Source organism: Anarrhichthys ocellatus, unplaced genomic scaffold (genome assembly GCF_004355925.1).
Source record: "Anarrhichthys ocellatus isolate YVR2014 unplaced genomic scaffold, GSC_Weel_1.0 scaffold3, whole genome shotgun sequence".
Lineage (NCBI taxonomy): Eukaryota > Metazoa > Chordata > Actinopteri > Perciformes > Anarhichadidae > Anarrhichthys > Anarrhichthys ocellatus.
Window position 1 is genome coordinate 10,235,154 of NW_022280033.1, and position 25,908 is coordinate 10,261,061.

General features: G+C 44.2%; 1 protein-coding gene across 4 annotated transcripts in view; it reads right to left on the reverse strand.

The window, feature by feature from the left end:
• slit1a (slit homolog 1a (Drosophila)) overlaps positions 1–25,908 on the reverse strand; it is an 83,414-nt gene that overhangs the window by 12,144 nt on the left and 45,362 nt on the right. For 2 of the 4 annotated variants that reach the window (XM_031879136.1, XM_031879117.1), the window contains exons 5-24: positions 25,488–25,559; positions 24,613–24,684; positions 23,329–23,400; positions 22,377–22,540; positions 18,142–18,289; positions 14,051–14,122; positions 11,295–11,366; positions 11,124–11,195; positions 10,770–10,913; positions 9,721–9,884; positions 8,725–8,748; positions 5,807–5,951; positions 5,613–5,687; positions 5,372–5,515; positions 5,107–5,250; positions 4,847–5,013; positions 3,992–4,127; positions 2,347–2,415; positions 2,193–2,264; positions 2,015–2,086 (exon numbers count right to left, since the gene is read on the reverse strand). In XM_031879136.1, coding sequence (XP_031734996.1) covers positions 2,015–2,086; positions 2,193–2,264; positions 2,347–2,415; positions 3,992–4,127; positions 4,847–5,013; positions 5,107–5,250; positions 5,372–5,515; positions 5,613–5,687; positions 5,807–5,951; positions 8,725–8,748; positions 9,721–9,884; positions 10,770–10,913; positions 11,124–11,195; positions 11,295–11,366; positions 14,051–14,122; positions 18,142–18,289; positions 22,377–22,540; positions 23,329–23,400; positions 24,613–24,684; positions 25,488–25,559 — 2,100 coding nt within the window. The remainder of the gene's footprint in view (positions 1–2,014; positions 2,087–2,192; positions 2,265–2,346; positions 2,416–3,991; positions 4,128–4,846; positions 5,014–5,106; positions 5,251–5,371; positions 5,516–5,612; positions 5,688–5,806; positions 5,952–8,724; positions 8,749–9,720; positions 9,885–10,769; positions 10,914–11,123; positions 11,196–11,294; positions 11,367–14,050; positions 14,123–18,141; positions 18,290–22,376; positions 22,541–23,328; positions 23,401–24,612; positions 24,685–25,487; positions 25,560–25,908) is intronic. The other 2 variants (XM_031879144.1, XM_031879126.1) reach the window with 1 other exon arrangement.

Consider the following 25,908-nt stretch of genomic DNA (forward strand, 5'->3'; position numbering starts at 1 on the left):
CACACACACACACACACACACACACACACACACACACATACACACATGCACACTTGCACCAAACCACACCACATCCATGCCAGGCTCAGACCCCTGGTCTGTTTGAAGCCATGAGCGTTAATGATTCTTCTCCTCTTTACTGCTCTGTAAAGCCAAAGGTGCAGCTTTATAAAGGCTCCGGCACCTCAGTGTGTTTGAGTATGCATGAGTGCGTCCCATTCGTAGCTGGCTTTGGCAGGTCACTGTGGTTTTCTATGAAGCTTCCAACTTTAAACTTTGAACCTGGTTGAAACTATTAAATGGAACTCATTGTCGCTTAAGCTTTGTTGCAACCACACAGCTCTGCTGTAAAAAACAACAACCATGGCACCAATTGACATTTAATGGGAGTCCTATGATTGATAACACCAGCTGTAAAGACATCAAAGTGTTCTGCTTCATTTGGACTCCCGTCTGACTGAGACAATAAGGTTGTCCAGACAGTCTGTGCATATATGTGTGTGTGTGTGTGTGTGTGTGTGTGTGTGTGTGTGTGTGTGTGTCTGAGCTTGTATATAGTTCTGAGCCTGTGTGGTGTGTGTGAGGCGTGTGATGTTTGGGGGAGGGCCTCACACGGCGTCTAGCACACTTGCAATATTTTAAAAGTGAAGGTGGCGTGAGTGAGTAAGAGCAGAAATAACGGACGCAGCTTCATTAGAGATCAAAGCGACACGCAAGGCGGCATCAGCTAATGATGACCGAGCTTCACTCTGATTCCACGCTAAAAGGGCTCTTACACTTTGGGCCTCGTAATGATCGGGGCTTTAGTCGAATCCTGCCGTAAAAAGAGGCTTTGTTGAAGCTTTGTTGTCAGTAGTAAAAAGTGTGCCTGCTATGAGCACACATGGCCGAGAAGTCTACTCCCACACACACACTGACGGGCACCAAGCCAGTAGATGACAAACATATAAGCTATGCACACATACACACACACACACACACACACACACACACACACACACACACACACACACACACACACACACACACACACACACACATAGATGCATATATAATCTCATGAGGAGTGTGGCTGGGCCTGGTCTCTGTTTCTCCTTCGTAGAACTAAACTGTACATTTGAGTTAAAGCGTGAGGCATTCAGCTACTCTATCATCGGATGCAGGTCCAAAGATTGGTTTTGGTTTCGTCATTTATCTGTCGAACATATTTACATTCTACATCTCAGTTATTTAGCAGACCGCTTCAACTACGGGGAGCCCATGGTCACCGAGAGTGCACAATCAAAGACTTCATAACTTCATAAAAGCCCGGAGGCAATGTCAAAACCATTACGGTTAGCAGGGCAAACGTTCGCCGGTAATCAGTGTCAGAGTGATTTTGTACAGTGGGTTGTGGGGGCGCGTGTTTGGCCCCGACGGTGAGGCGGTGATGAGCTCAGGGTGTTTAGAGGTGAACAGGCAGACTGGGAAGATGTCTGAAGATGAGGTGTAGGCAGGAGCAGGAAATGGAACGACACTGCTGCTTCCCCCATGGCTGCCATTTAAACAGAGTAAATGGGTCGGAGGTGTTGTGTGTGTGTGTGTGTGTGTGTGTGTGTGTGTGTGCGCGTGTGTGTGTGTGCGTGTGTGTGCGAATTCATAAGCTGTCATAACTGTTTAGACTGTGTTTCAGTCCTCTGGAGTCAATAAAAGATTCTCAGCATCTGCTGCACTGCCTCTGTAGTCAGTGCAAGCTGCAAAAATATCCTCCTTAATAAGTCACTTGGTTTTGAAAGTGAGTCTTATCTTGTTTTAGAACACTTCTTTCAAAATAACTTGCCTCAAGATGAATTGTCCTGATATTATGTGACAAAGAATAGAGTTCATACATTTGATTTGCATAAAATCTCTCCAATAACACAGGCAAGATGTACAATATATTAAAAATTTGATTTTAACCTAGTCTTAACCCTAGACCGAAGATGAACACACACACATATGTCTGCATGCATTTGAAATATAAAAATGAACTCACAGTAGTCGGAGAGAGTGCAGTCCACTGAAGGCCATTTTGGGGATACAACGCAGAGAGTTGTAGCTCAGGATTCTGCAATGTTAAAATAATTACAGATGCATGTATTTAAAATTCATCTGTTTTCATCCTACTGTCGGCACCGGATGGAAATACTAGCTCTTGGCTGTTCAGGACTTACAGAGTGGTGAGTTGGCTCATGTTAGCGAAGGACGAGTTGGTCAGAGAGTTGATCTTGTTGTTGCTCAGGTCTCTGAAAGTAAAATGTAAAAGGCAAAAGTTCACTGTATTGATCTGCACAGTGAGACAGAGGAGGCAGGCAGACAGATACTTACACCAGCTGTAGGTATTTGAAGGAAGATAGTTCCTTTGGCACAACACTGAACTGGTTTCCATCCAGATACCTGGACAAAGAGACACAAACAGTTCCATTGAGACCAATATATGGTATGCTGAGCTCTATGGCTTTTACAGTGAAAGTGCTACAGGAAGTAATGAGTTATTTAATCACACATATGTTTACTGAGCAGTTTGGAACAAAGAAAAATAATAAAAGTGGAAAAACTCAATGAAGAGTCTAGAAAATCCCACTCCGTCAACCCAACCAACTACAATTCAATCTACATCTTCATTCACTTACATTCTTTCACATTTGCAGTTGTGCGGTTATTGCAGGACATCACACTTTTTACACAGAGCACCTTTTTCCCCACACTGTTGTTGCCAATTAATCTCATGTTACACCAAACTGCAGATTGTTTTGTCTTCCAATTACTTTTTTTCAGTTGTTTTGACTCAACATTGTGTCTCATGCCTGGAGGTCAGGCTTAGTACCCGTCCTGTAAGTATTCCTATTCCAGACACACACATGGTTATATATCCCTGGGACTGCAAAACTGGGAAAAGACGGCAAACTTAATTAATGAATTTTCAGTTCAGCAGCATTTTCTGAATGTGACCAAGCACACCAATGTTTGAAGTGACTGAGGTACAAACGCTTGTAAGTGCGTTCGTGCATGTGTGTGTTAAAATACTAATGTATTTACAAGCCACCACAGTTGACACCATGCCTGCAGGGATACAACAACCGTGCTGATTGCCAACACAAAGTGCTACCAGAGGGCTGTCACCTTGATAAATGGCTGATTTAGGGCCCTGGTGCCTCTGAGCAGGGCTGCAGGGGCTTTCTCCTGCTATTGTTGGTGACTACTCAGAGCGGGAAGGGCAGGGGGGTCTGTTAGTGGGGCCTTTGGGTTCGGAGGTAATGATAGGTAATGACGGTGCAGAGGACACTTGGGATAATGATGGAGTAGAAAACTCTCCAGATGACTAGATGAAAGCCCAGATCAGAGGGGCACACCTGGTCACACCTGCTGGGACAATGACAGGCCTTAAGGCTTTCACAGCGTGTGTGTGTGTGTGTGTGTGTGTGTGTGTGTGTGTGTGTGTGTGTGTGTGCATGTGTGTGAGTGAGTTAGTCTGAACCACTTGAAGCAGTATTGGAAAGTTCCAGACCTATTCCATTCCCTCCCATTTCCATTGAAAACTGCTCATTAAAATGTCCTCTTGCTCCCCTATGCTCCTGTGGACAGGCTTTTGGCCCTCACACAAATATGCGTGTGCACACGCACACACACACACACTCTCTGCTCCTTGGCTCTGAGTGTGAGAGTGACATCAGTGCTAGCCCTGAGGGCTGCAGGGATCTCAGAAGAAGAATGTCTGAGAGAATAACTGCAGGGTTTATTGACTCCTTTCCTCTTCTTCAAATGATGAGATCTGTTTTCTTTGCCTCCACTGTTTTCTCCAACTCTTATCTCTTTCGTACCTCCTAAGCTGCCTTTACCGTTTGAAATGAACTCATTTGGTTTCCTTTCCAGACATGCCTCCAACAAAGCCAGACAAAGGAATAATAATACTTGGAACTCAAAATGATAAGATACACATGCAATTGGAAAAAAATAATGCCAATGAACTTACAGTTCAGTCACGTTTCTTGGGATGCCTTTGGGCAGTGTGTGGAGGTGCTTGTTACTACAGCGCACCACAGTCTCGAGGCAAGTGCATTCACTGGGACACTGGGGTCTGGGCACACAGCTTGACAGTTCCTCTTGGCCTGGGAAAAAATAGAGGAGTTAGAGGGGATACAAGAGAGGAAGAGAAAGGAGGAATGACCAGGAGGGTAGGAAAGACAAAGCAGAGCCAAAGCAGCACAATCCTACAAACTGATGGTGAGGCATTGAGACAATGAAAAAAGAGGAAGAGTCAAATGTGAAAAGTAAAATAGGACAGAGGGACAGAGAGAGAGAGAGAGAGAGAGAGAGAGAGAGAGAGAGAGAGAGAGAATGTAATATTGACCAACAAGAGCAAAGAATGGAAGCTGCCAGAAGCCCAAAGACAAGTCTAACATTCATTCAGGTGCAAATCGGCTGACTGGTCAATAAGGCAAACAGCTCAATAGCTCCACTCAGCCCGGCATCGACCAGCAGCTTAAGAACTGCAGAGTAGCAATCTGTTCAGTAAACAAAAGAGTCGCACAATAGCGGCCATTATTTAAAATGATCTCAGACACTTTAAGCAGCTCTTGTTCATTATGTATTGTGGAGCAGCGTGCAACGTTAAAATCTCCATCAGTCAGACCCAGACAGGTCAGTTTCACACATAGTGAAGGTCATCTACTATATTGAAATTGCTTGACTCCTTTCAGAGAGACAGACTACTTCATTTAAAGTGTAAAAGCTGCAAAAAAAAGTTTAGATACGGTCTAACTAAGGACATACAGAAAGAGACTCAAATCATAATGGGCAGTTAGTTGTGTGTCTTGGCACCACTTACCCTCCTCACAACGGAAGTCGGGCAGAGCCACATCCTGCAGAGGAATCTCCTTTAGGAAGGCAGGACGCTGGCAGCGAGGGTTACCGGTCACAATCTTCCTACTCCTCAGCCAATCACCAAGCCAGCCCAGCTGGCAGTCACAGTTGAAGGAGTTGGCCAAGAGGTTACTGGGAGAAAGTGAGCATAAGAAAGGTTGTGAGAGTGTTGAAATATTAAAACAAATGATTTAGGGTAGGCTTGTGTGTATGCCAGGGTCTCACAGGGTGGAGAGAGTCTGCAGAGTGTCGAAGGCTCCGGGAGTGATTGTGGTCAGCTGGTTGTCGTACAGAGACAGGAGGCGAACATTGTGCAGCCCAGTGAAACTGTCGTTGTGGACGCAGCTGATCTTGTTGTTTCTCAGCATCCTGAGGAAGAAAGACATTAAACACTTAGGCTTAAAAATAAAATTGAAATATTATCTTGAATTTCAGAAATTCAAGACTGACTGCCTGAGAGTGTGACTGTATGTGTTTTTGCATCACTCACAGCATACGCAGCCCCTCAAGGCCACGGAACATCCCACTTCGGACCGAGTCGATCTGATTGGCCGTGAGGTGAAGCTCATTGACGGATGACGCACCTTCGAATGACCCGTCTTCAATCTCTGTGATCTTGTTGTTGCTGAGGTTACTGTGGAGGAAAAAAGGCATGTCAGAGACGTACATCACTATTTAGAGACTGACTGCTGAAAGGGAAAGTCAACAAATAAAATGAAAGAGCAACTTACATTTTTTTCAGCTGGGAAAGGCTCTTAAAAACTCCAGTTGCCTCCAGAGCAGTGATCTCATTGTTGTTAAGGCGGCTAGAGAGAAAGTTTAAAAAGACAACTTTGTATTGAAAACAAATTCAAGGATTCGTCTCGTGACTTGTTCTCAGTTCTTCTCACTCCGACTCTTCCTAAATCTCTTCCTGTTTCCTTACAGTTCACTGGTGGATGTAGGGATCTGCTCAGGGATCTTGGTGAGCTTCAGGTTGGAGCAGTCCACAACGTTTGACTCACAGCGGCACTTGGGAGGACACACTGGATCACTGTTACAGGCGTTATTCAGACGGGTGTCCTCTGTGCCTGAACAGAAGACAATACAAACACACACAATGATATCAATCTCTTCCCTATGCCAACATATGTGCCTCACTTTTCCAAGATGCTCTTAATCACTCAACCGCTCCCTCCATGGCTATATGTGAGTAGTTTGTCCTGTTGTGACCTAAAAGGCGACCGTACCCAACTAATCTTTAATCTTAGGCACACTCAAGAACATCCTGGTACTTTCCAGTCAGAGGAGAGAGTTGAATAAGTGAGGGCGAGGAGAGCTAATAGAGTGGGAGCAGTGGGGTGAAAAGAACAGTAGCAAGGGAGATTGAGATAGGGATGCCAAAGAGCATTTGGACGGCCAGCTTCAGTGAAGCAGAGCACCCAAGAGAGAGCACAGGAAGCGTGCGTAGACAGGTAGAGTCAAAGGAAAAGAGAGGGAGGAAACAGAAGAAGGAGCATAGGAGGGACATAAATGCATGTAGGGAGGAAAAGGAAGAGAGGAGTGAAGGGAGACAGATGAGAGAGAATGAAAGGTGAGTGGCAGAGGTGCAGGGAGACGTCTGTCCTGACAGAGGAAGAGCAAGAGTGAGGCAGCATGGGGAGTGCGGGGACGTATTCCTGCACTTCCTCTGTCTATGAATAGACGTTACGTGCCAAAAAGCGTGCTGCCAGTTACATCATGGCTGCTCAATAATGGAGCAGCACTGGGAGCCACTTAGGAGACAGTGTGTACGTGTCTGTGAATGTGTGTATTGTGTCTGTGTATATATGTGCGTGAAGAGCAATGTGTGGGCATTTGTTCCATTTAGAGGGAACAGCCCAGCATTTTCTGTTAGGACATCGCCTTGTGTCCCGTTCCTTTTTTGCATGCACACATCGGTGCACCTCTCTGCCTGAGGTTTTGAGATGACGTCAGTGGGACGCCGTGGGGCATCCAAACCACAATCATGAGCAGGAAAACCTCAAACAACCAGGACAAAATCCTACAGTTGAGTGTCAAAAATCTGTCTAAATAAACATTGACATTTGAAACCATAACCTAACCCAAACCCTCATTGTTGACTTTATTAGAATCCAGTTGGACGGCAACTGCATTCACAGAAAAAACTTCCTCAGGCTGTTCGTGCAAAGACTTCATCCGAATGTGTGTCACTCCTCAGATTGGCTCATTGGAGATATATAGACACAGACATGCAGGTCATTAAGGAACTTTCTCTCGCCAGGCCAGACAACAGGAACAGGCATTTCCTGCTACAGAGGAAGCAATGAAAGTACAGCACAGCGCTTTGATCTTGAGGATGTAGAGGAGCCGGGGGAGATTCGTGAGCTTGAGTCATCGTCACAAGTGCGTGGTGGCGATACTTTTACTGTCAGCATATTTAAACGAAACTGAAGAAAACACCGAGGAGAGGGTTGAGGTTTTTCCCTCTACGAGGCGCAAAATGACTCATCGCTGGAGTTGTAGAAGTTCTCATAATTCCCTGCAGCTTGGTTCCTCATTATCAATGCATTACGAAATTCCTGTGCTGTCTGCGATTGTGTGAGTTGAGTGCATGGGTGCGTGTATTGTGGAGGCTTTTATTGTTATCATTCAAGGAGGGGGAATTTCTCATTAATCACATTTGGCTTTGATCTTCTTTCTGCTTACATAGTACACCCATTTGTTCTCAAAGCCAGAGTAGAGCTTTATCACAGCTCAGCACACAAAGACACATTCATTTACACACACACACACACACACACACATGTACACACACTCACACTTCGACACACATCACTGCTCCTCCTAGTTATTTTCTTGGAAGTGCTCTTGTTAAGAGGTCCGGAAACATCCGCTGATAGGAATCTGGGTCCTCTGGTGGGCTTTATTTTCTTTAGCTTTTCCTGATAGAAAGGACACACTTTCCTTCCTCTCTGTCCTTCTTTCCCTCCCTCCTTTTCTGCCCCTCTTGGTGAGTGACTGTCTGTGCTCATGCCAAAGCAAAGAGCCACTTCCTTTTGACTCTATTGGCTGAGAATGTTAGGAAAACAGAGCTGAGGAAAGAAATGCGCCCTCACACATATATCTCATTAAGATGCACACACAGGTCAGTCATAGGCCCAATTAGCTGTTCTCATATGTATAAGTACCTTAATAGCCACTACCAGGATACAACTTTCAACTAATTTTACATTTAAATGCCGAAGAGGTTTTTTTTCCTGTACAGATCATTTCCCCTGTTCATCCTATCATCGTCCACATTAAGGGATGACTTTGGTCTATTGCAACTTATAGTAACTTTATAGTTTTGGCCATTATTTCAAGAACTTATGGAGGTAAACACAAAAGTGAATGGACCAGAGATGTTGGTAATAATCCTTCATTGCGCTGGAAAATAGTGTGCATCTATGGAAAGTATGGTAGGTCAATGTTGAACGAGGAAGTCGGTTTGTAAACTGTGATAAAAGAAAACAAGAGGCAGTTTCTTTTGTTTTCTCTTCCACATAAGTTTGTCGAACCTGTGGGGATCTGAATGTGTGTGTTTCTTTCCCTGTCTGACTTATTTTTAGCAACGTCACCATGTTCCCAGCTCTCAGCAATTAACTTGGTAAATAAAATGTTATTATTGCCAAAAAGAAATGATGGCAAAACTACAAAAATGTGACCCAAGTTGTAATAAACCTAAATAATCCTCTAACCCTGGGGGAGAGTGTTATTCAATTGAACAGTGTGTAATGGAAAAAATGATGCTGGTACATGGCGGGAGGATAATTAAAGAAAAGAGGAAGACAATGATAGGTGTGAACATTTACAAGCACTCACCTGGGATGAAGTACTGTTCTTTAGCTGTGATGGAAAAAAGAAAGAGGGACGGATGTCAGTGAGACCAGTCTGACCTGCATAGCTGTGGTGTCGCTATGCTTCAGAACAGTCATATATAAAGCTTATATATGACGACACATAACTCAAGGTGTATGACATTTAAACAGAGAAGCCCAGGACTATCTCTGTGTATGGTATTGTGAAGGAACTAGCAACGGTGTTAAAAGGTGGTAAATATTTGGCTGTTGCTAAGGAAGAGTGACATGAAGGAAAGAGGGAAAAGAAAGAGAAAAACACAAAAAAAGGACTCCCTTCTTCAGCAGGTCTAGCCAAACAAATGAGGCTATAAAGAAGTGTGAAACCTCAGCAGTGCAGAGTGCCAGACAGCGTAGTACAGTGCATAAACACAATGGTGGGCAGAGGGTGGAGGGAGTGGGGATGGTGAGGCCGGGCTAGTGCAGAGCAGAGGAGCGAGGAGATGAGGGTGTGTGAAGGAAACCTGAGCCTGGGAGGCAGAGAGCGGTGAGCGGGCTAGGGGAGATGGAGGCTGAGATTGGCAGAGGGCAGAGGCATGGTGGGCACGTACAGAAACTCTAGCCCTTATACCAGGTGATCTCAGCTCACCGCGGTTTGAATATGAAACCAGACTCACAATGTGGTAACATGGAGGGGAAATGGAGAAAAAGCGAACGATCCATCTCTCCTTGGCCCCAAGTTCATCTGGGCAGATATTGATTGAGGAGCACCAGCACAGCAAATGATAGGCTGAATAAAACCTTTTGCCAGGAATGATCACTCATTAAAAGTAGTGTGAGGTAGAAGGAACAATGCAGAGATAATAGCCACTCCCAGCGGAGATAAAGAGAGAAGGTAAGAGTAGAACAGTGAGAGACAAGAGGCATAAAAACAACAAAGCCTGTTTGAGCGATAGAGAGCCCGAGAGAGAAATAAGACGGAGACATTTTTGAAGACAGGGACACAGAGCCACCGGCCTACCGGAGCAGCGGAACTTCTTGCTCTTGATCTGTCCAATACGTTTGTTTGCGAGTCGGCGAGGGCTGGCACAGCGGGCGCCGCTGGTCTCGATGGGGTTGGAGCGCAGGTAGTCTGCAAGCCACTTCAGATTACAGTCACAAATAAATGGGTTCTGGGCCAGGTGACTGGAGAACGGAGAGGGAGGGTTGGAAAGAAAGAATGAGAGGGGACAAAAGAAACTTGAAAGCTGATGGGATAAAGGCCAACAAGAAACATTGCAAGTAGTATGTTTATATTTAGACATCAGAGCCGCAGTCTTACTGTATAGATAGAAAATAAGAAAATGCCATTATTTACAGATTGACTTGAAGGAATAGCTTGATATTTTGGGTAATACACTTATTTGCTCCTTTATGTCAAGAGTTAGGTGAGAAAGTTGATAATACTCTCATGCCTGTTTGGTAAATATGAAGCTACAGCTAACAGCTGGTTAGCTTAGCTTAGCATAGAGACAGGAAACAAGGGGAACAGCTAGCCTGGCTCTGTCTGTCAGTAACTTCTTCAATGTTTTCCAAATGAATGCTTTCTGGGCAAACTTTATGAAGTTCTTGTTTTACACATATTAAGAGTTTGGATGCATGTATAAAATAATAATTATCCATCATCTTCAACAGGTGTCTTGCACATGGATGATTATGTCATGCAATGTGTATCAGACGTGCTAAGCACCACGGTGTGAGGTCTGTATTGACTACAGCTTGTGATTCGCCTTGTTTATCAGATCACAGAAAACATTCATTTAGACCGAATTGGTGCTGTCTGGGTAACGTTGGTGGAAGGAGTGGGTGTGGTGTGTGCTGTTTTTGATCTAGATCTGGCCGCAGAAGCTGTGTGTGTCCGCGTGTTTGTGAAGATGATAGATGTACTCTCCTCTCTACCTCGTGATTCTGTTCCTGTGTTATTATGCAGACCTGCGAGTAAACAACTCCTGCGTTGGCTCATGTTGTATGGTGACGGCTCAGTATGTGTCAGAGCATGCATGTGTGTGTGTGTGTGTGTGTTTGACTCACAGGGTCTGTATAGCTCGTAGTGAAGTGAAGGTGCCCTTGGCGAGGGTTTGGATCTTGTTGTCGTAGAGCGATAGCAGTGAGAGATTCTGCAGGTCCTGGAAGGCGTTTGCACGAACACAGTGTATCTTATTGGCATTCAGCAACCTGAGAGAAGAGGGAAGAAAAGGAAACAAAGAAGGAGAGAAGCAGCTTGTCAGAGTTTCTTTATGTATTCATTCATTATGTATTCCATCTAGAAAACTATGCACAGGTACAAAGTTTATTTAAAGGTCATGACTCCTTACTGAGTGGGAGTAAAAGATGCCTGGTATTCAATATATGTCTGCAGAGTATCAGTGTGTGTGTTCTGCTTACAGCAGTTGCAGGGCGTAGAGGCCGTCAAACATCCCCTTGGGTAGGTCAGTGATCTTATTTCCATACAGCACACTGGGAAATCATAACACACACTTGCTTAAGACATGGGAAATGACAACAGGGTGGATATTTATGCACATAGATGCACAGACTCGGCTTGGGGCCACTTACAGGGAGTTGAGGGAACGCAGACCCTGGAAGGCATCAGGAGCTATCTCTGAGATCTGGTTGTTGCTCAGGTCTCTGCGTTGAAAAAAAGGAAGCCGGTGAATTAGTCAAGGAAATTGAGCTTTTGGGGTAAAGTCCTTTTTCTGTGGGAGGTTTGACCCCATTGTCACCTGGGTGTCCCCCTCATAGGAAGGTGGGTTGGGTGGAAGGGCCCTGCTTGTCGCTGGCAAGCAAGGAGGGAGCCAATGTAGTGTGAGCTGGATAAAGAGGAGTTCCAGCTCTCTCCCATTTTTGATGGTGCGTCTCTTCAAGGGATTTGAAGAAATGGAGCGGGCTAGAGTCTCGTAGCCAATCAAAACATTTACTTTGTATTATTTGTGGCCTAACAAACGGCCCTGTGTTGTATCACTGTGAGTGTGTGTGGGTAAAAACGGGTTGCAGGGCCGAAATCCAAAGCGAAATACAGTAGACTGCCTCTGAACATAGCCGTTGTTAATAGGATCCACAGGCCTCTCCCCACAGGATAACCACTAAGCCTGTGTGTCTATGTGTTTATATGTCTGTGTGTGTGTGGGTAAATGCAACAGTAAATGAGGAACAGTGGGGCAGAAAGAGAGAAAGACAGATGGAGAGAGAGAGTTAATGGAGTATGTGGACTGAACTCCAGTCGACTGGATACCTTTGAAGGAAAATCATCATGTGGTGAAGAAGAGGGATATTTTCTCATTTGGGGGTAACAGTTAAATAAGTACCCATTTGTCTTCTTGCAAAGGACTGAGGTTTCCTGGAAACGAAAACATGGCGAAGGAGCCAACATCTGCACTGGTGCGTGTCTGTAAACTCAGACACTGGTCTGTTTGTGTATGTGTCGGTGTGTGAGGGCTGTTATTGCATCCCTGTCTTAAGGAGTGGTTCATGTTTAGGTCATCCAAACTGGGACAAGGTGAAAGAGAATGTGTGTGGTTGGCATTTACTGGGAGAGGAGGACATGCAGGGTCAGGAGAGGCATCGCACACATACCTCCACAAATAAACAAATACACACACACAAGCACCTGTATAGAACTTTAAGTTGTCGTACAACCAAATATTATATAACTATTTTCCATAAATATTAGCCAGAACACTTAATATAAAACATACATGTGAACATCTGCAGAGCCTGACCCAGGAGAGGGAACATATTCATCATGATGTATCGATGATGTCTACACACAGCGTGTACTGACGGTGTTGGACAGGCCGGACCAGTGAGGGCTCACAGCCAGCTGAATCAACAGAGGCGCTGAGGGTCAACACAGACATGTGGCCGTGCATTGTTGTTGCTAAATGCAGACTCAGCAGCAGCAACAGTAGCAGGTCATGTCTGTTTGGAAGACCAAATGCAACACATTCTCACTGCCATTTAATCCGGTTTGTACATGTTCTATGAAAACGGTTTGTACCATATTTACTGAAAAGGGGTAATCTTTTTTTCGTAATAATATTGCAAACCACAACAGTTTGTGACTCCGTTTTTTTGTGGGTTGAACTTAGATGGTTTCACCTACAGTGTAACTAAAAGTGGAACCCTAACATGCTTGATTGACTCCACAAGGTTCGCAGTTTATGTACATCTACAGACAGAAAATCACACTTCATCGTGAACAAAACAAATCGTGAATTTTCTGTGTGATCAGGGGAACTACAATGAGATAGCAGCTGCCCAATGCCATTTCTTTTAACAAGAGTACAGTTTATTTTTGTTAAATTAGCAAAATATTAGTAAATATTATGTATTAAAACCATAACTTGTTGATTCATATTCAGTAATACGTGATGATTTTCCTATTTGTGACAAAAGCAATTAAATTCAGATTTTTATTAGTTTTATTCACCTTACTTTATGTGAAACCTTAACAAAAACAAACAAACATGCATTCTTGCCTATATACAGTAATATATATATATATATATATATAAAATATTATTTGTAGCAAAGAATTTTTCTAATTTACTGTAACACATATTGAGTTTTTACATGATTCACAATATTTGTCAACATAATATAAGGGAAAAAAAACTTGAACGAATAAATATAAATTTTGCTTGAGATTTGGCTACACTAAGAAAGCAGTTGCTTGAGTCTGTCAGCTGCTCTGTATTCACCTCATTTGAACTTCAAACTGTCCCTGCAGTGCGATGATAAATCAGTGATGAATCCTTTAAGAATGGCAGAGAAACTCCCTGACCTTCCGTTTCCTCCGTCTCCCTGCTGCTATGTCGGTCAGGCCTGGTGGTGCTGGTGTTGGAGTTATGGGTTTGGCCGACTGGCGTGTGCTGGCTGGGTGACCGGACAGCTGGCTCAACGAGTGAAAAACCACTCAACTACCAGCCAGTCACTGTTCACTCCAAGAGAGGGCAAAGCCTCAGCCCTTATTCCAGGACACTCTCCGTCTCCTCATCATCATCCCAGCCGCAGTTTACAGTTTGCGCATGAAGTCACAAAACACACTCACACACAGACTGGACACAACACTAGCCAGGGGAATACCAGTGAAACATGAGAGCTGTTATTATGCTCATGTAGCATCTGAGTGCTTGCTTTCCATGCCACCCCAAGTCTGAGAACAAGTATGTCTTTAGGCGCAGACAAAATAAATACATTCTCCTTAGGAGTGGAATAAAAAGACTGCCAATCGTCGCTTCTTTTTCCAGCCCTCAACTTCTTGTTCTCGTCTGTATTATTTAGCTCTGAGGTGAGTGTACTGCTGTACTTACATCCTACGCAGTTTCTTGTAGGGAGAGAAGGCTCCAGGAGGAACAGACTTAATCCCATTCTGCTCCAGACGTCTGGAGAAAGGAGGAGAAAAGAGGAGAAGAGAAAAGAGGAGAGGAGATATCATCAGTTAACCAAACAATACTTCTCCACGGTAACATAGTTGTGCAATCCTCCGTTTACCTCTGACCCTTGGTGATTGGCCTGATTATATTAGCGGAGATCTATTCTCCAGCTGTAATAGGTCCAGGCGTGTCGGAGTCATAACATCCTTAGAACCAATAAACAGTCTGAATACTAAAGTGCTGTGGAAAAGGACTGGAGGGGAAAAGGCTCCGTCTCTGTTTGTGTGAGGGTGTTAAGGCCTTCAACTAAAAGTCATATTTCTTCTTAGTATAACATTTACAGTTTCCAGCACTTATGTTCACATATGAGATCGTGAAATCAATAATGATCTCACTTGTTCTTGTGAAATCTGTCTTTATCCTCTGGGTGTCTGCAAAGTGTCCACTGAAACCTTTGCAGTGCGGTGAAATATGACTTCTTTTAGTTTACTTTACTTTTTTCAGTGAGCCTAAGAGATGCTGAGACAAAATCTCACCATACAAAAATGAAAGAATGAAATTAACATACAGACAAACATACATTTGGTCATTTAGAACAGAACAGTCACAAACTAATCAGTCTCAGATGGTCACAGGGAACCAGACATCACTAAACCCAATTAGTGTGGGCATGCATGTCTGTGTGTTTCAGGCCGACTGCTACTTAGGACCCAGCTCCCTGGTGTATCTGGCAGAGGGCTGTTTATCTGCAGGTCACTTCACAGCTTTTAAAATCGTCCTTAACAAAGCTTAGCAGGACCCAGAGGGAGCCAGATGTGGGCCTGTCTGGTTGTCCTACCATGCTGCCTCCCAGCAGAGGAACTGGCTGCAGAACTCGAGGCATGGGCCTGCGTGAGGTGTGGTTGTCCAGGGTCTACGGGAGAATCTAAAGATCTTTAAAATGCTATTTGTCACCACAGGAGAAGAGAAACATTAAATTAAAATCTGCAAAACTCTTTGGCAATGTGATTTCTTGGCTCAGGACCATTTCCACATGATTTAATTATTCTATTCGAGATTTATTACATGCCTCTTAGGCCTCCTGCATTGCTATGTTTATGTCTATTCGTGGGGGGTAAATGTTTTGTTAGACACTCGCCACAGCCACTTAACAGTTTTGAGTTTCCAAATTTTTCAATCAGGAATCTTTCCCCTTCAAAGGAGTAGTCGACATTTATGGAGCGATATAAGGAGCGTAGTTGACATTCTTAGGATAGCAGTGATTCTAGACCACTGATTACTGCGGTGTACATGCTCTCTCTGTCTGTTTTTGTCTGCCTGTCCCAATCTGTCCATGGATTTACAGCCGAGTGACAGCGCTGTGGTTCTTCTGCCCTCACCATGCGGCAGAGTGCTGGGCCAAGTGGCTTTAGCGCCTTCTCTCATCAACCAGTCTGTCTGACTAGTCCAAACCAGTCTGGCACTCTGCGTGCTGTTTGCATGTGTTTCAGCGTCTACATGCTGCGGTTGCTCCGGTGTGTGCCATCATATAACAAAACCCTCTGAGCCAGACAAGGGCACACAGTGCTGTCTGACCACATTTTAGCCTTTGCGTTGTCGCTAATCACAGATCGATATGTGCAAGCCACTTAATCCCCTCAATTAACAAAGGAGCTGCTTTGTCCAATTGGCACAGAAAAAAGAAACAATCTCTCAGAGTCGCCTTCGGACGGACAATCAATGGTTCCCATCCAATTTGTCAGGTAGAACATTTGTATGTGAGTCTGTCTGTGAGCTGGTGTTTGTGTCTGCCCAATCAATGTCCCTCATCCTTTTCATTAGGGTCTGAGCATGTTTTTCATTAAGGGGAAACACATTACGCCTTTGGGTATTCACCCAGTGCGTGCGTTAGTCAGAAATGGATGGCAGGATCGCAGCAGCAGATGAAAGACGGGGGGGGGGGGGGGGATTTTTATGGCAGAGTTCAGTCACTGCAGACAGAGACTATGGTGCACTGCATAGTAATCTGTTGTGGTAGTGTTTAGGCTAACTGGGCCTGGTCTCACAAGAGAGGAGTAGAGAAAGCAGCTCACATCCCCACAGCCATAAACACAACACTGGCATTCATTAGGGGAGAGCAGGGCAGGGAGGTTGCAGTTCTCCGATTTGAACATAATGAGAGCAGCATGTGTGTGTGTGTGTGTATGTAACTTTCAGAGTGCCTCATTAACAAGGCATTAGGCTGGCCTTGATACCCAGCAGCCCGCCTCGCTGTAATTGAAACTGATTTTATAATGAACTTCAAGCACAGCTCAAACCTGCTGCACCAAATTGCTGAGCGGAGTCCCCCCCATCCCTTTTTACTCCTTCACCGCTGCTCTGCCTCCTCAAAGCCGGGAAAGCCGGAAAAAAAGTCAAGAGAGGAGGAGAAAGTGTGGGAATATAACTTGTAAGGTAAGACTCTGATGGGCAGGGCAGGAGGAGGCATGATATAAGCCAGCGTTTCACCCGGGTCTTGTAAACGATGAATTAGATCGTAGTAGAGTTTATTAGCGGGACGCGGTTAAGCACCAATTAGATGTGAAGGGCAGGGAGACTTTTAAAATGTCTTTACTCATCTGCTGTGCAGAGAGAACCTATAAATCCTGTGCATGGTATAGCTATCTTTCAGCCTCCCTCGTCTCCCATTAGTGCTGCTCGCTGGTTATTGGGCTCATAGATCACATCACTCTACGAGATATTCCACTTGTGGCACATTACAACTGGAGGGCATGCCGAAGGGCTCTACAAACCATAAAACATGGCAAAAACTGAGAAGCAAGAGTGAGGCTGAATAATTAGCACCCCAAAAGTCAATACGCAGCAGCGTGTGAAGACTTTTAAATTATTTAAAATATCAAAATATTTCTTGGGGGGTGGGGGGGGTGGGTCATTCAATTAGACAAGAACACACAGAAGTGTGGACCGCACGTCCAAATTAGGAAATTGAGCACACCACTGCACTAGAAATGGGTCAGGGTTGTTGGGGAACATGGGATCTGTGACTTCCATATAACTGGATATTTATAAACAGACCCCATGGGGAGGAGGAGACCTAGAAACTTGCTGTGGCCTCCTAACTACACACATGCTCCTTGGAAGAACATACAACACAACCGCTGGCTTTCTCCCTTCATCCTCCTCTTTTCTCGCCGTGCATAAATCACAGCGTTGCATGCAGACTTCTGCCGGGGGCATTAAATCTCTGATAAAGAGAGTAAAAGCAGTACCTTGAAAAGTCTAGCCGTGCATTCCCAGGAATTCCGGTAGGCTGATAGCATGTGGGCCGTAACCAGTTAATGCCCAGACAGATGTTGGAAGACTGATAAACTGAGGAAGGGATGTCAGCGAAGTGCTCGCATGTGGTTCACAGCCATCTGAGCTGACAAGAGCAAGCAGCCTCAGTCTAAAGTCTGTTCTAAGTCTCCATGTGTCTCTCTTAGTGTACAGCGGATAGATGGATGTCTTGCTGTCAGGTGATGCATGGTGAGAAAAGCAAGCTAGAACAGCATATGTACATAAAACATGCATGTTTAAATCCTCTCAGCCTTGTTAAACCCCTGCATGAGCATACAGATGCATATGGAAACACATACGCATTTTTCATGCGCGCTCTCAAACAAATGCCCGGCAGTGCATTGCTTCATAGAACAATGCGGCTGTGGATGTCCCTGCGTTTCTTTCCTGTAGGTCTGCTACAGGCTGCACTGTGCTGAAGAATCTAAGCATCCTAAATATATGAAAGATCCAAACAGCTATCTAGTTCTGAGGGTCATCTACTGTACCAAATCTGACCAAAATCAGATTTACTGTTCATGGTTGATATAGCATCATATCAATGCTGATTGTGGAAAAAAGTATCACTTTTGCATTTAAATGTGTTTGTATTACATTTTTTAAATACGTTTTCTTAACCTAAATCGGCTTAGAAAACGTCTTTTAAGTTGGATTTCATTGATGGTTTTTATGGGGTGACACTGTTTACTGCAGAAAACGGGTATTGTGCTTACATCTCAGCCATGGTGTCGGGCAGGTTGGCTGGGATGGCAGTGAGACCTTTCCCTCTACAGTCCACAATGTTGTTGCTGCAGGTGCACATGGCAGGGCAAGAGCCCAAACCGATGCTGCACGGCTGAAGGCTGGAAGATTCCTGGTGACCTGAAGAGACAAGTAAGAGTGAGAGAGAGAAAAAAAAAGTACATGAGAGGTGAAAATGGAGGAAAATATGATGGGTAGAGAGGAATATGCAGCTCCTACAGGTGTGTGAGCACAGGTGGATTTCTTTGGTTTTAATGAGAGCAGCACGACTCTCAGCAGGATTACAGGGCTGTTTGCAGGAGGGTTTGTGCGCTGACATGGAGCAGCCCCTGCACTCATGTGGAGCTCAAGCTCTTCCGTTGCTGCTCATGTCATCAACCCTTCGTGTTTTATAAAGTGAATTGCAAATGAACACACATTCCCAGGGATGTTTTGACATTGAGAAAAAGATATGAAACATCCTGCTCTTGACTTCATTGTAAAGACGTACATCCTTGAGAATCAATGGGCAAGAAACTAGGTTATCTATCAAAGGAGTGCCACAGTATATTGAGAGGAGAATAAAGACATGAATAATAGAGTTGGAGCGGCGATTGAAGGCCTCCCAATAACATCCATTGATCTCTACGCAAATTTTCCTCCCGAGTCTGCTTTCTCCGGGTGGAATTGATGCCATTCTGCAAATTCAGCCTGACAACCCCCCCCCCCCCCCCCCACCTCTTCACTTCCATTTGTTCTAAAACAATTCAACTTTTCAATTTGCATACACAGCACACAACCCATCACGCTGTCTCTAGATACCTGTTCAAATAGCTGCGGCACTGTCAACGATATGGTGAAGAGCGGATGCTTGCACTGCCAGTTCAGCGTGTTTGGCATGTGTGGTGTGTGTGTGTGTGTGTGTGTGTGTGTGTGTGTACAAGAGTGTGTATGTAAGCCTAACCCAGATAAAATGAATAAAACAGACTTTTAAATGGCCTCATTTACACAGCATTACTAATTCGAGTTTCAAACCATGAATATTTGATTACCTTCCCATCTATCGCTCAGCTCGTGTGGAAAATGTTGGCAAGAGAGAGTGAAGTGGGGATAGATATTCAGGGAGAGGAAGACAGAGTAAGTGATGGTGAATGTCAGTGACAGAGTAAGTAAAGTGCTGAAAACTCCACTCCCTAAAACAGAGAAAAAGATCACTGCCAGACATTAATGGCTCTAGCTCTTGGACTATTAACTTATAACCAATGTATAAGGTCACACTTAATTTATCTGGCAAATCATAATCAATTACCTTTAGGGACCAGATGCTTTGACAAATCTGGGAATCAGGTAAACACAACAAATAGCATCAAGAGCGTGAATCAGTGAATCAACACTCGCACAGTCGCTCAACCCACGTGATCGGAGGCCCTGTGATCTTGGATGGCAGAGCTTTGACAGATCTGGGATCAGGTGTAGGGCAGAGAAGAACTCCCTTCTGATCCAACATGGCATATTTGACAGGCCTGGGATCAGGGAGAGTGCAGTGCACAGCTGGAGTGGCCTTAACAATGACAGCTCTCTGACAGGTATACTTGAGGTGAGTCTGTTTGATGTACGCTCGTCCCCGGATCATTCTTGTGCTGTTTTCCCCATTATCTCTTTCCCATCCGCTGTCTCTTCCACTGTGTTCCCGTCCCATTTCCCTGGTTTTATGTGCTTCCACCTTTGTATTACTCCCCCTTCCTCCACTTTTCTGCTCTCCCTCACTGCGCTTAACATCCACATTTTCAGCCTCTTCACTCCCATATCTCTGCCAACGACTGTCACCACAACCCATTACCTGCAATCCATTTGGTCCCAAGTCTTTACATTTGACCTCACTCCACCTGATTTCTCTCATCATCTCATAATGTTATCCCTGGATTCTTTCCATTTGTCCTTTTTTTCTCAAATTCCCTTTCAGCACAACAGTTGGGTTCACCAGTTCTCTCATCTTTTCCCCTCTTTATACACTATTTTCTTCCCGGTTTCACACTACAGGATTTTTATTTTCCCTCAAGCAATTCATTACTCATTGCTCAGTTCAAACACAATATTTTTATGCAATTTATTATTCCCTGGGAGCAGTAATTCAGCGCAATAGTCATTAACTTCATGTCATATAACCTCAAATTGACACAAGCAGCTTCTACATTTCAGTTACCTCTAATGTAAATGATCAAGAGGGTTTATATGTAACCGTTTTGCTCAATGACATCACAGCAAAGGCCATTCAGACAAACTTAAGTCCTAATCTAAACTGGAGAGAGATAATTATGAGTAATTAGGATGAAAATATATTGGCAGTGATATTTGGCACATCATGTTTTACTGGTTTTCTCAAAGAGATACCTATTTTCACACAAATTTTGAGTGTTATTGCAGTAAAAAGTGTTTTGCTATTCGTCTTTTTAGCCTAAACAGGATCATTTTGTGGTGAAAAAAGCTCAGAAACGCCTTCTGGTTAAAGTAAGTGAAGAAAAAAATGGAGCGAAAACACATATGAGCGGCTGGTTATGCACCAGAGCCCAACTGCAAAACAAAAGTAAAAGTGTTTTGTCAGCAAATGTTATTTTTAAAATCCAACTTTCCCACGGATTTAGAATGGCTATACTTCAATCATTAAGTATAGATACACTGTAAAAATGCAGTGCTTAGAAACTAAAATAATGTGATTTAAGTTTTGGATTGTTCAATATTAATGTGATTTTTAGATTGATGAGAAACGACTGCCTGGAACAAAATGATGTTATTTCTGAAAGTTAAGCAGTAAATGCGTTACTCTGCTCATTACCAACAACAAATGTGAAATATCGTGGCGCTTTCAAGCCAAACACTGGGAGTGAAAGTCAGTGAGTCGTGATGCCGAGAGCCCTGCAGAATTTCATCATATTTTGCAACAACTACCAACACACTGGACCCCATTTTCCTTCTCCTGCCTCTCACAACAATAACATGCCTTTCTTTTCCCTCTTCCTGTCTTCCAACAGAGCGCCACCCCGCCCCAAATCCCCCGCAGGTGGCCTGGCCTGGTCACAGCACAAACTACATACACAAGTATACAGTATGTGTGTGCCAGCAAGCCAGTCCCTAGTGAGTCCTTCACTGGGAGTTCAACTTCTGGTCAGTCATCCATTGAAGAAGAAACTGGGTGTGTTTGCGTGAATGAATGACTGTGTATGTATGCACAGAGAAGCAGAAACAGATTTTGTTTTCATCCTGTTTCTCTTGTCCATAATATATGAATGACCATTTGCTAATGAGACTCACAGAGAACCAATCAATCTACCACAGCTTTCCTCAATAAAAAAAACACCTCACATGACGGCGGCTAATATCAGCACGCTACATCACCTGCAACTCCCTATCACGCAAAACCTCAACTTTCTGAATCTTCTTCCTAGCAGACCACAAAGTTTTCCCTGACACCCATCGCTCCCCTTTCCTATCTGGAATCGTTACACTCCCACGCTTTGAATCTCTTTCCCTGGGAGATGAATGGTTAATGATCTGTGCTGTCACGCCGTATGGCTGCGAAAAAAATCACAAACCCACAAATACACAGAAACGTAGACACAAACCGTCCTCGCAGCTGGTGTTGAGAGTGAGATGGCCTTGTGGGGAGTGGAGGTTCTCATGCTGTTTTTCTATTGTACTGATATGATAACCCCATCGCACATTGCACATGCTCTCTCACACACATACACACACAGCAAGAAAGAAAGTTAAAAGCCAAATAATCCTGTGCGAGGAGGTGAGAGTCCATGAATAATGACGACTGAGGAGAGGGCTACTACTGTTAGTGGGGGCAGCCTTTGCTCCAGCTGTGTGTTTTATATGTCATGGCATTTTCCTGCCAGCTCCTGAAAGCTGGAGACACATGAAAGGGCCAGAGGAGAGCTGCGAGGTAGCTCGAGGGCAGAGGAGCTGTCAGGTGTTTGCCAGGACAATACACTGACACAAAAACACAGTGGAAGTGGAGGGGGGAGAATATATACTCGGTCGGACAGGGAGTTTTTGGAATGAATGATTTGATCAAAGTACCAAAAAAAGATTGCCCTTTCATCCCTTTCTACTTACCCTATCCACTGAACATGTAAATGACTTAATAAACAATAGACAGTATGATACGCAATATTCTTGTGGTATTAATTCTGACGTTTAGTGTAAGTAACTACACAAGTCTTACCTGAGCAGCTGAATTCGTGTTTCTGTACCTCTGCCACATTGAGTCCTCTGAGCTCAGTAGGGGCAGTACACTGGGTGAATAGACCAATTGTAGGCCTCTGTCTGAGCCACTGGGCCAACCAGGCCAAGTGACAGTCACAGTTCAGATTGTTGGAGTGGAGACGGCTGTAAAAAGAGAGAAACAATTGCATGCATTAAAAGATTTTCTCTGCCTTTTTTCGCTATCTAAAATACCACCAGCCGAGGATAGAAATAGCATAAAAAGTGTCTATTCTTTCTGAGAACTCATCACATTCCATCCCTGTGGCGAAACACACTAAATGATACGCTACATGGATGATTGTAAATGGCACATTTGAAGAAAAGAGGAACAGTAAAGGGGTGTTTTCTAAACCCAACATGGCATTCCTGGAATATTGTGCCTGTCCAGAATAACTCTTGCTGTGGTGCGGTGGACCTCTGGAGCACGTATGCTTACTTGCAAACTTGTGTGCACAGACACATGGTGCACACACACACACATAAACAGAAAAGCTATTTAATATAACCCCACTGGGAGTGAGGAAGCCAAAAAAGCCACCACAAGAGCAGCGGAGTCAAGGCTCTGGGAGCTTTCAGCAGGCATAATTGTTTTAATTTGTACATAATTTCAGATTTAGTAATCACATACAATGCACAATACACAATAGGCCTCTGGGGCCATTTTCGGGCCAGTTGTTGTTTGTGTGTTTAGAAGGAGGGGATAATGGCCTCTGGCATTGCTACAGACCCTTCTGTGGTGCTCTGTGGTTATGGCTGCCCCCCAACAGTGCCTGGAATGACAGAACTTATCTACTCCCATTGAGATCACATGGGATTTCAGCACGTTCTCCGTGGCTACATGCAAGTGAGATATAGTTTTATTTTACATCCAGGGAGGTAGAGTGCATTGTGATGCGATAGGTGTGACTCACAAGGTTCGTAGCTTGGGCATGTGGTTGAAGCTGGAGACGGGTATGCTGCTGATGTTGTTGTTGTTCAGCGTTCTGTGAAAACAAAAGAGCGAACAAAGTCACATCCTCAGTGGAGGGGAGAAATTTTATATTTATACTTCAAAAAGTGTTATTGCGGCGGTCCGCTTCCATTACATCTTTTTAAATCCATCCCAACCCCCCCCCCCTCTCTTTTCTCTCAGTCTCTCTTTGTGGCATCCCACTGGGAATATAACACCTCATTCCACGCAGATGGGAAGCCCTCGCACCTCCCACGCGCACACACAGTCGTGCATACAAATATACACACATGCATGCGCATACAAGCATGATCACAACAACCCCAACTTGTAGTTCCAGAAACATACAATGCCCACGTACGCACACACCGTCGAACCCTGGGCATCAGCTGCAGTGGGAGAACCGGGTCATTTCAATCAGCCTAATAACCCTTCACCATATTTCAAGCTGCTCCCCCTTTGAACACAACCTGTCCTCCTCCCCCATAAAACCTATACATACAGACCCCACCAAAACAACCCCCCCCCCCCCCCATCCCGTCTTAGACCCTTCTGACAAAACCTATCACTACATCTGCAATCCATCCACGCCATGAGAGCAGCCTTTAATGTTGTTGTTTTTTTGGTCTCCCCACCCCCTAAAACCCCCCACAAACACCCACGCACAACACAGTCTTTAACCGTAAAAATAACAAGGCTGTGAAAGTGCCTTTGTCCCAAAGACTGCACAGTTAGTCTACATTGTTTCAGGTGGAGAGCTCTAACAGAGGCCTGTGATTAGGATTTTTGACAAGGGATGATTAATTGAATGTTTAAAAACTGCATAACATGGTCACCACTGCGCCCGGGGTGGAATGCTCACTTGAATGGGATTTTTGATCAAGACGGTTGGAACTCCCTTGTCAGATGGCCCGCCCAGGGCTGGATAGGGTGTAGATGGAGGTGGAGGAGTGGGTGGGGTTTGGGGGTGGGGAGCGGGTGTTAATGTGATTGAGGGGAACGCTGCTGTCAACTGAGTGGAACAATGAGTTAATGGAGCTTGGTCTCCTTGATGCAGGCCCCCTCATGAGGCCCACTGGGGGTATTTTGGCATAATAACCAAGGCCGTACTAATTAAAGGTCTATGCTATGTGTATATATTAGCTGTGATTATCAGCAGGGAAAAACAATGTCTTCATTTAACGTCGTGCTTTAATGGGTTGATTCAAGGTGAGACTGGATGAATGGCATCACTTCAGATACTTACAGCACTTCCAAGCCTCTCAGAGCTCTGAAGGCTCCATCCTCGATGCAGCTGATGTGGTTTTTATCCAGCTGACTGCAGAGCACATAGGAGAGAGAGAGAGAGAGAGGCTTTGTTACATTAGACACTCACACACAATATTTCTGTCTCCCTGTGGGGTAGTTGTAATCATTGATACAGTAAGTAGTACACTGATGCACTAGGGTAAATCGATACTGGTTTAGTCATCTCAGCTCATGTAACCCTCAAGAAGAGCAGCAAAGGGGGACTTCAATGATTGTTTATCTGCATCGATACACCTCATAAATCTATGCGTCCCTGTTTGAATGTGCATGTAATCTGGTGAAGATGTAAATCACTGTTTCTACAAGCCATCTTTGGGGTGCTGCTTGTGTGTGTGAGGTGGTTAGTCTACTCAATCAGAGTCAATCCACTGAGCATTCACACACACTCACATCAATTCGCAAATAACGTTTGACCCCTGAGCGAGGGCGATTAACTCAGCTAAAAAAAGTTAAAATGCTGGAATGAAGCACACTCTTCTGCTGCCTTCTTACAGCAGCTTTAAGTGGGATTTGTTGGCACTGGATAATCTTGATTCACTCTTCAACGATTTACTATTACTGATTTCAGCAAAGTATCACGTAGCACTACATCAAAAGCTAAAGCCAATTAATCGATTAAGCAAAAATTATCACTTATTTCAACTTCTCCAATGTTGATATTTTCTGATTTTCTTAGATTTCTATAAACTGAATATATTTGACTCCATGGGTTCTGGAAACGTGCGATGGCCTTTTGTTGCTATTTGCTGACATTCTATAAACCAATCATTTATCAATAATGAACATAATCATTAGTTGCAGGGAAATACTCACAGGTTTTTGATGTCCGTAGCTCCTCTGAATGCTTTTCTGGGGATGGACTGGATGAAGTTCTCGCTCAGATCTCTGCAGAGACAGTAAGTAGGCATCAGTTACACATAACTTACCCTTGAGGGTGGCTTGGTTTGGTTTGTTTGGTTGGTCAGGGTGTGTGGTCTTAAAAAAGGGGAATACAATCCTTTTTTGATAGGAATATGGACACAATTTCCTCTGTAAATGTGACTCCCAGTGTTTAAAGCATACTTGCAGAATTCACACTCTATTCAGTGTCACTTCAGCTATGGTCAATTTTTAATTTTCTCTCCAATGTGTGCTAACACACCTTAGAGCTCTACTCACAATGGAGTGGGTATTTTATAGTGGCTGTATTATTCAGTGTTCTTTCATGCTATAATGTGTTCTCTGTGCCTTGACC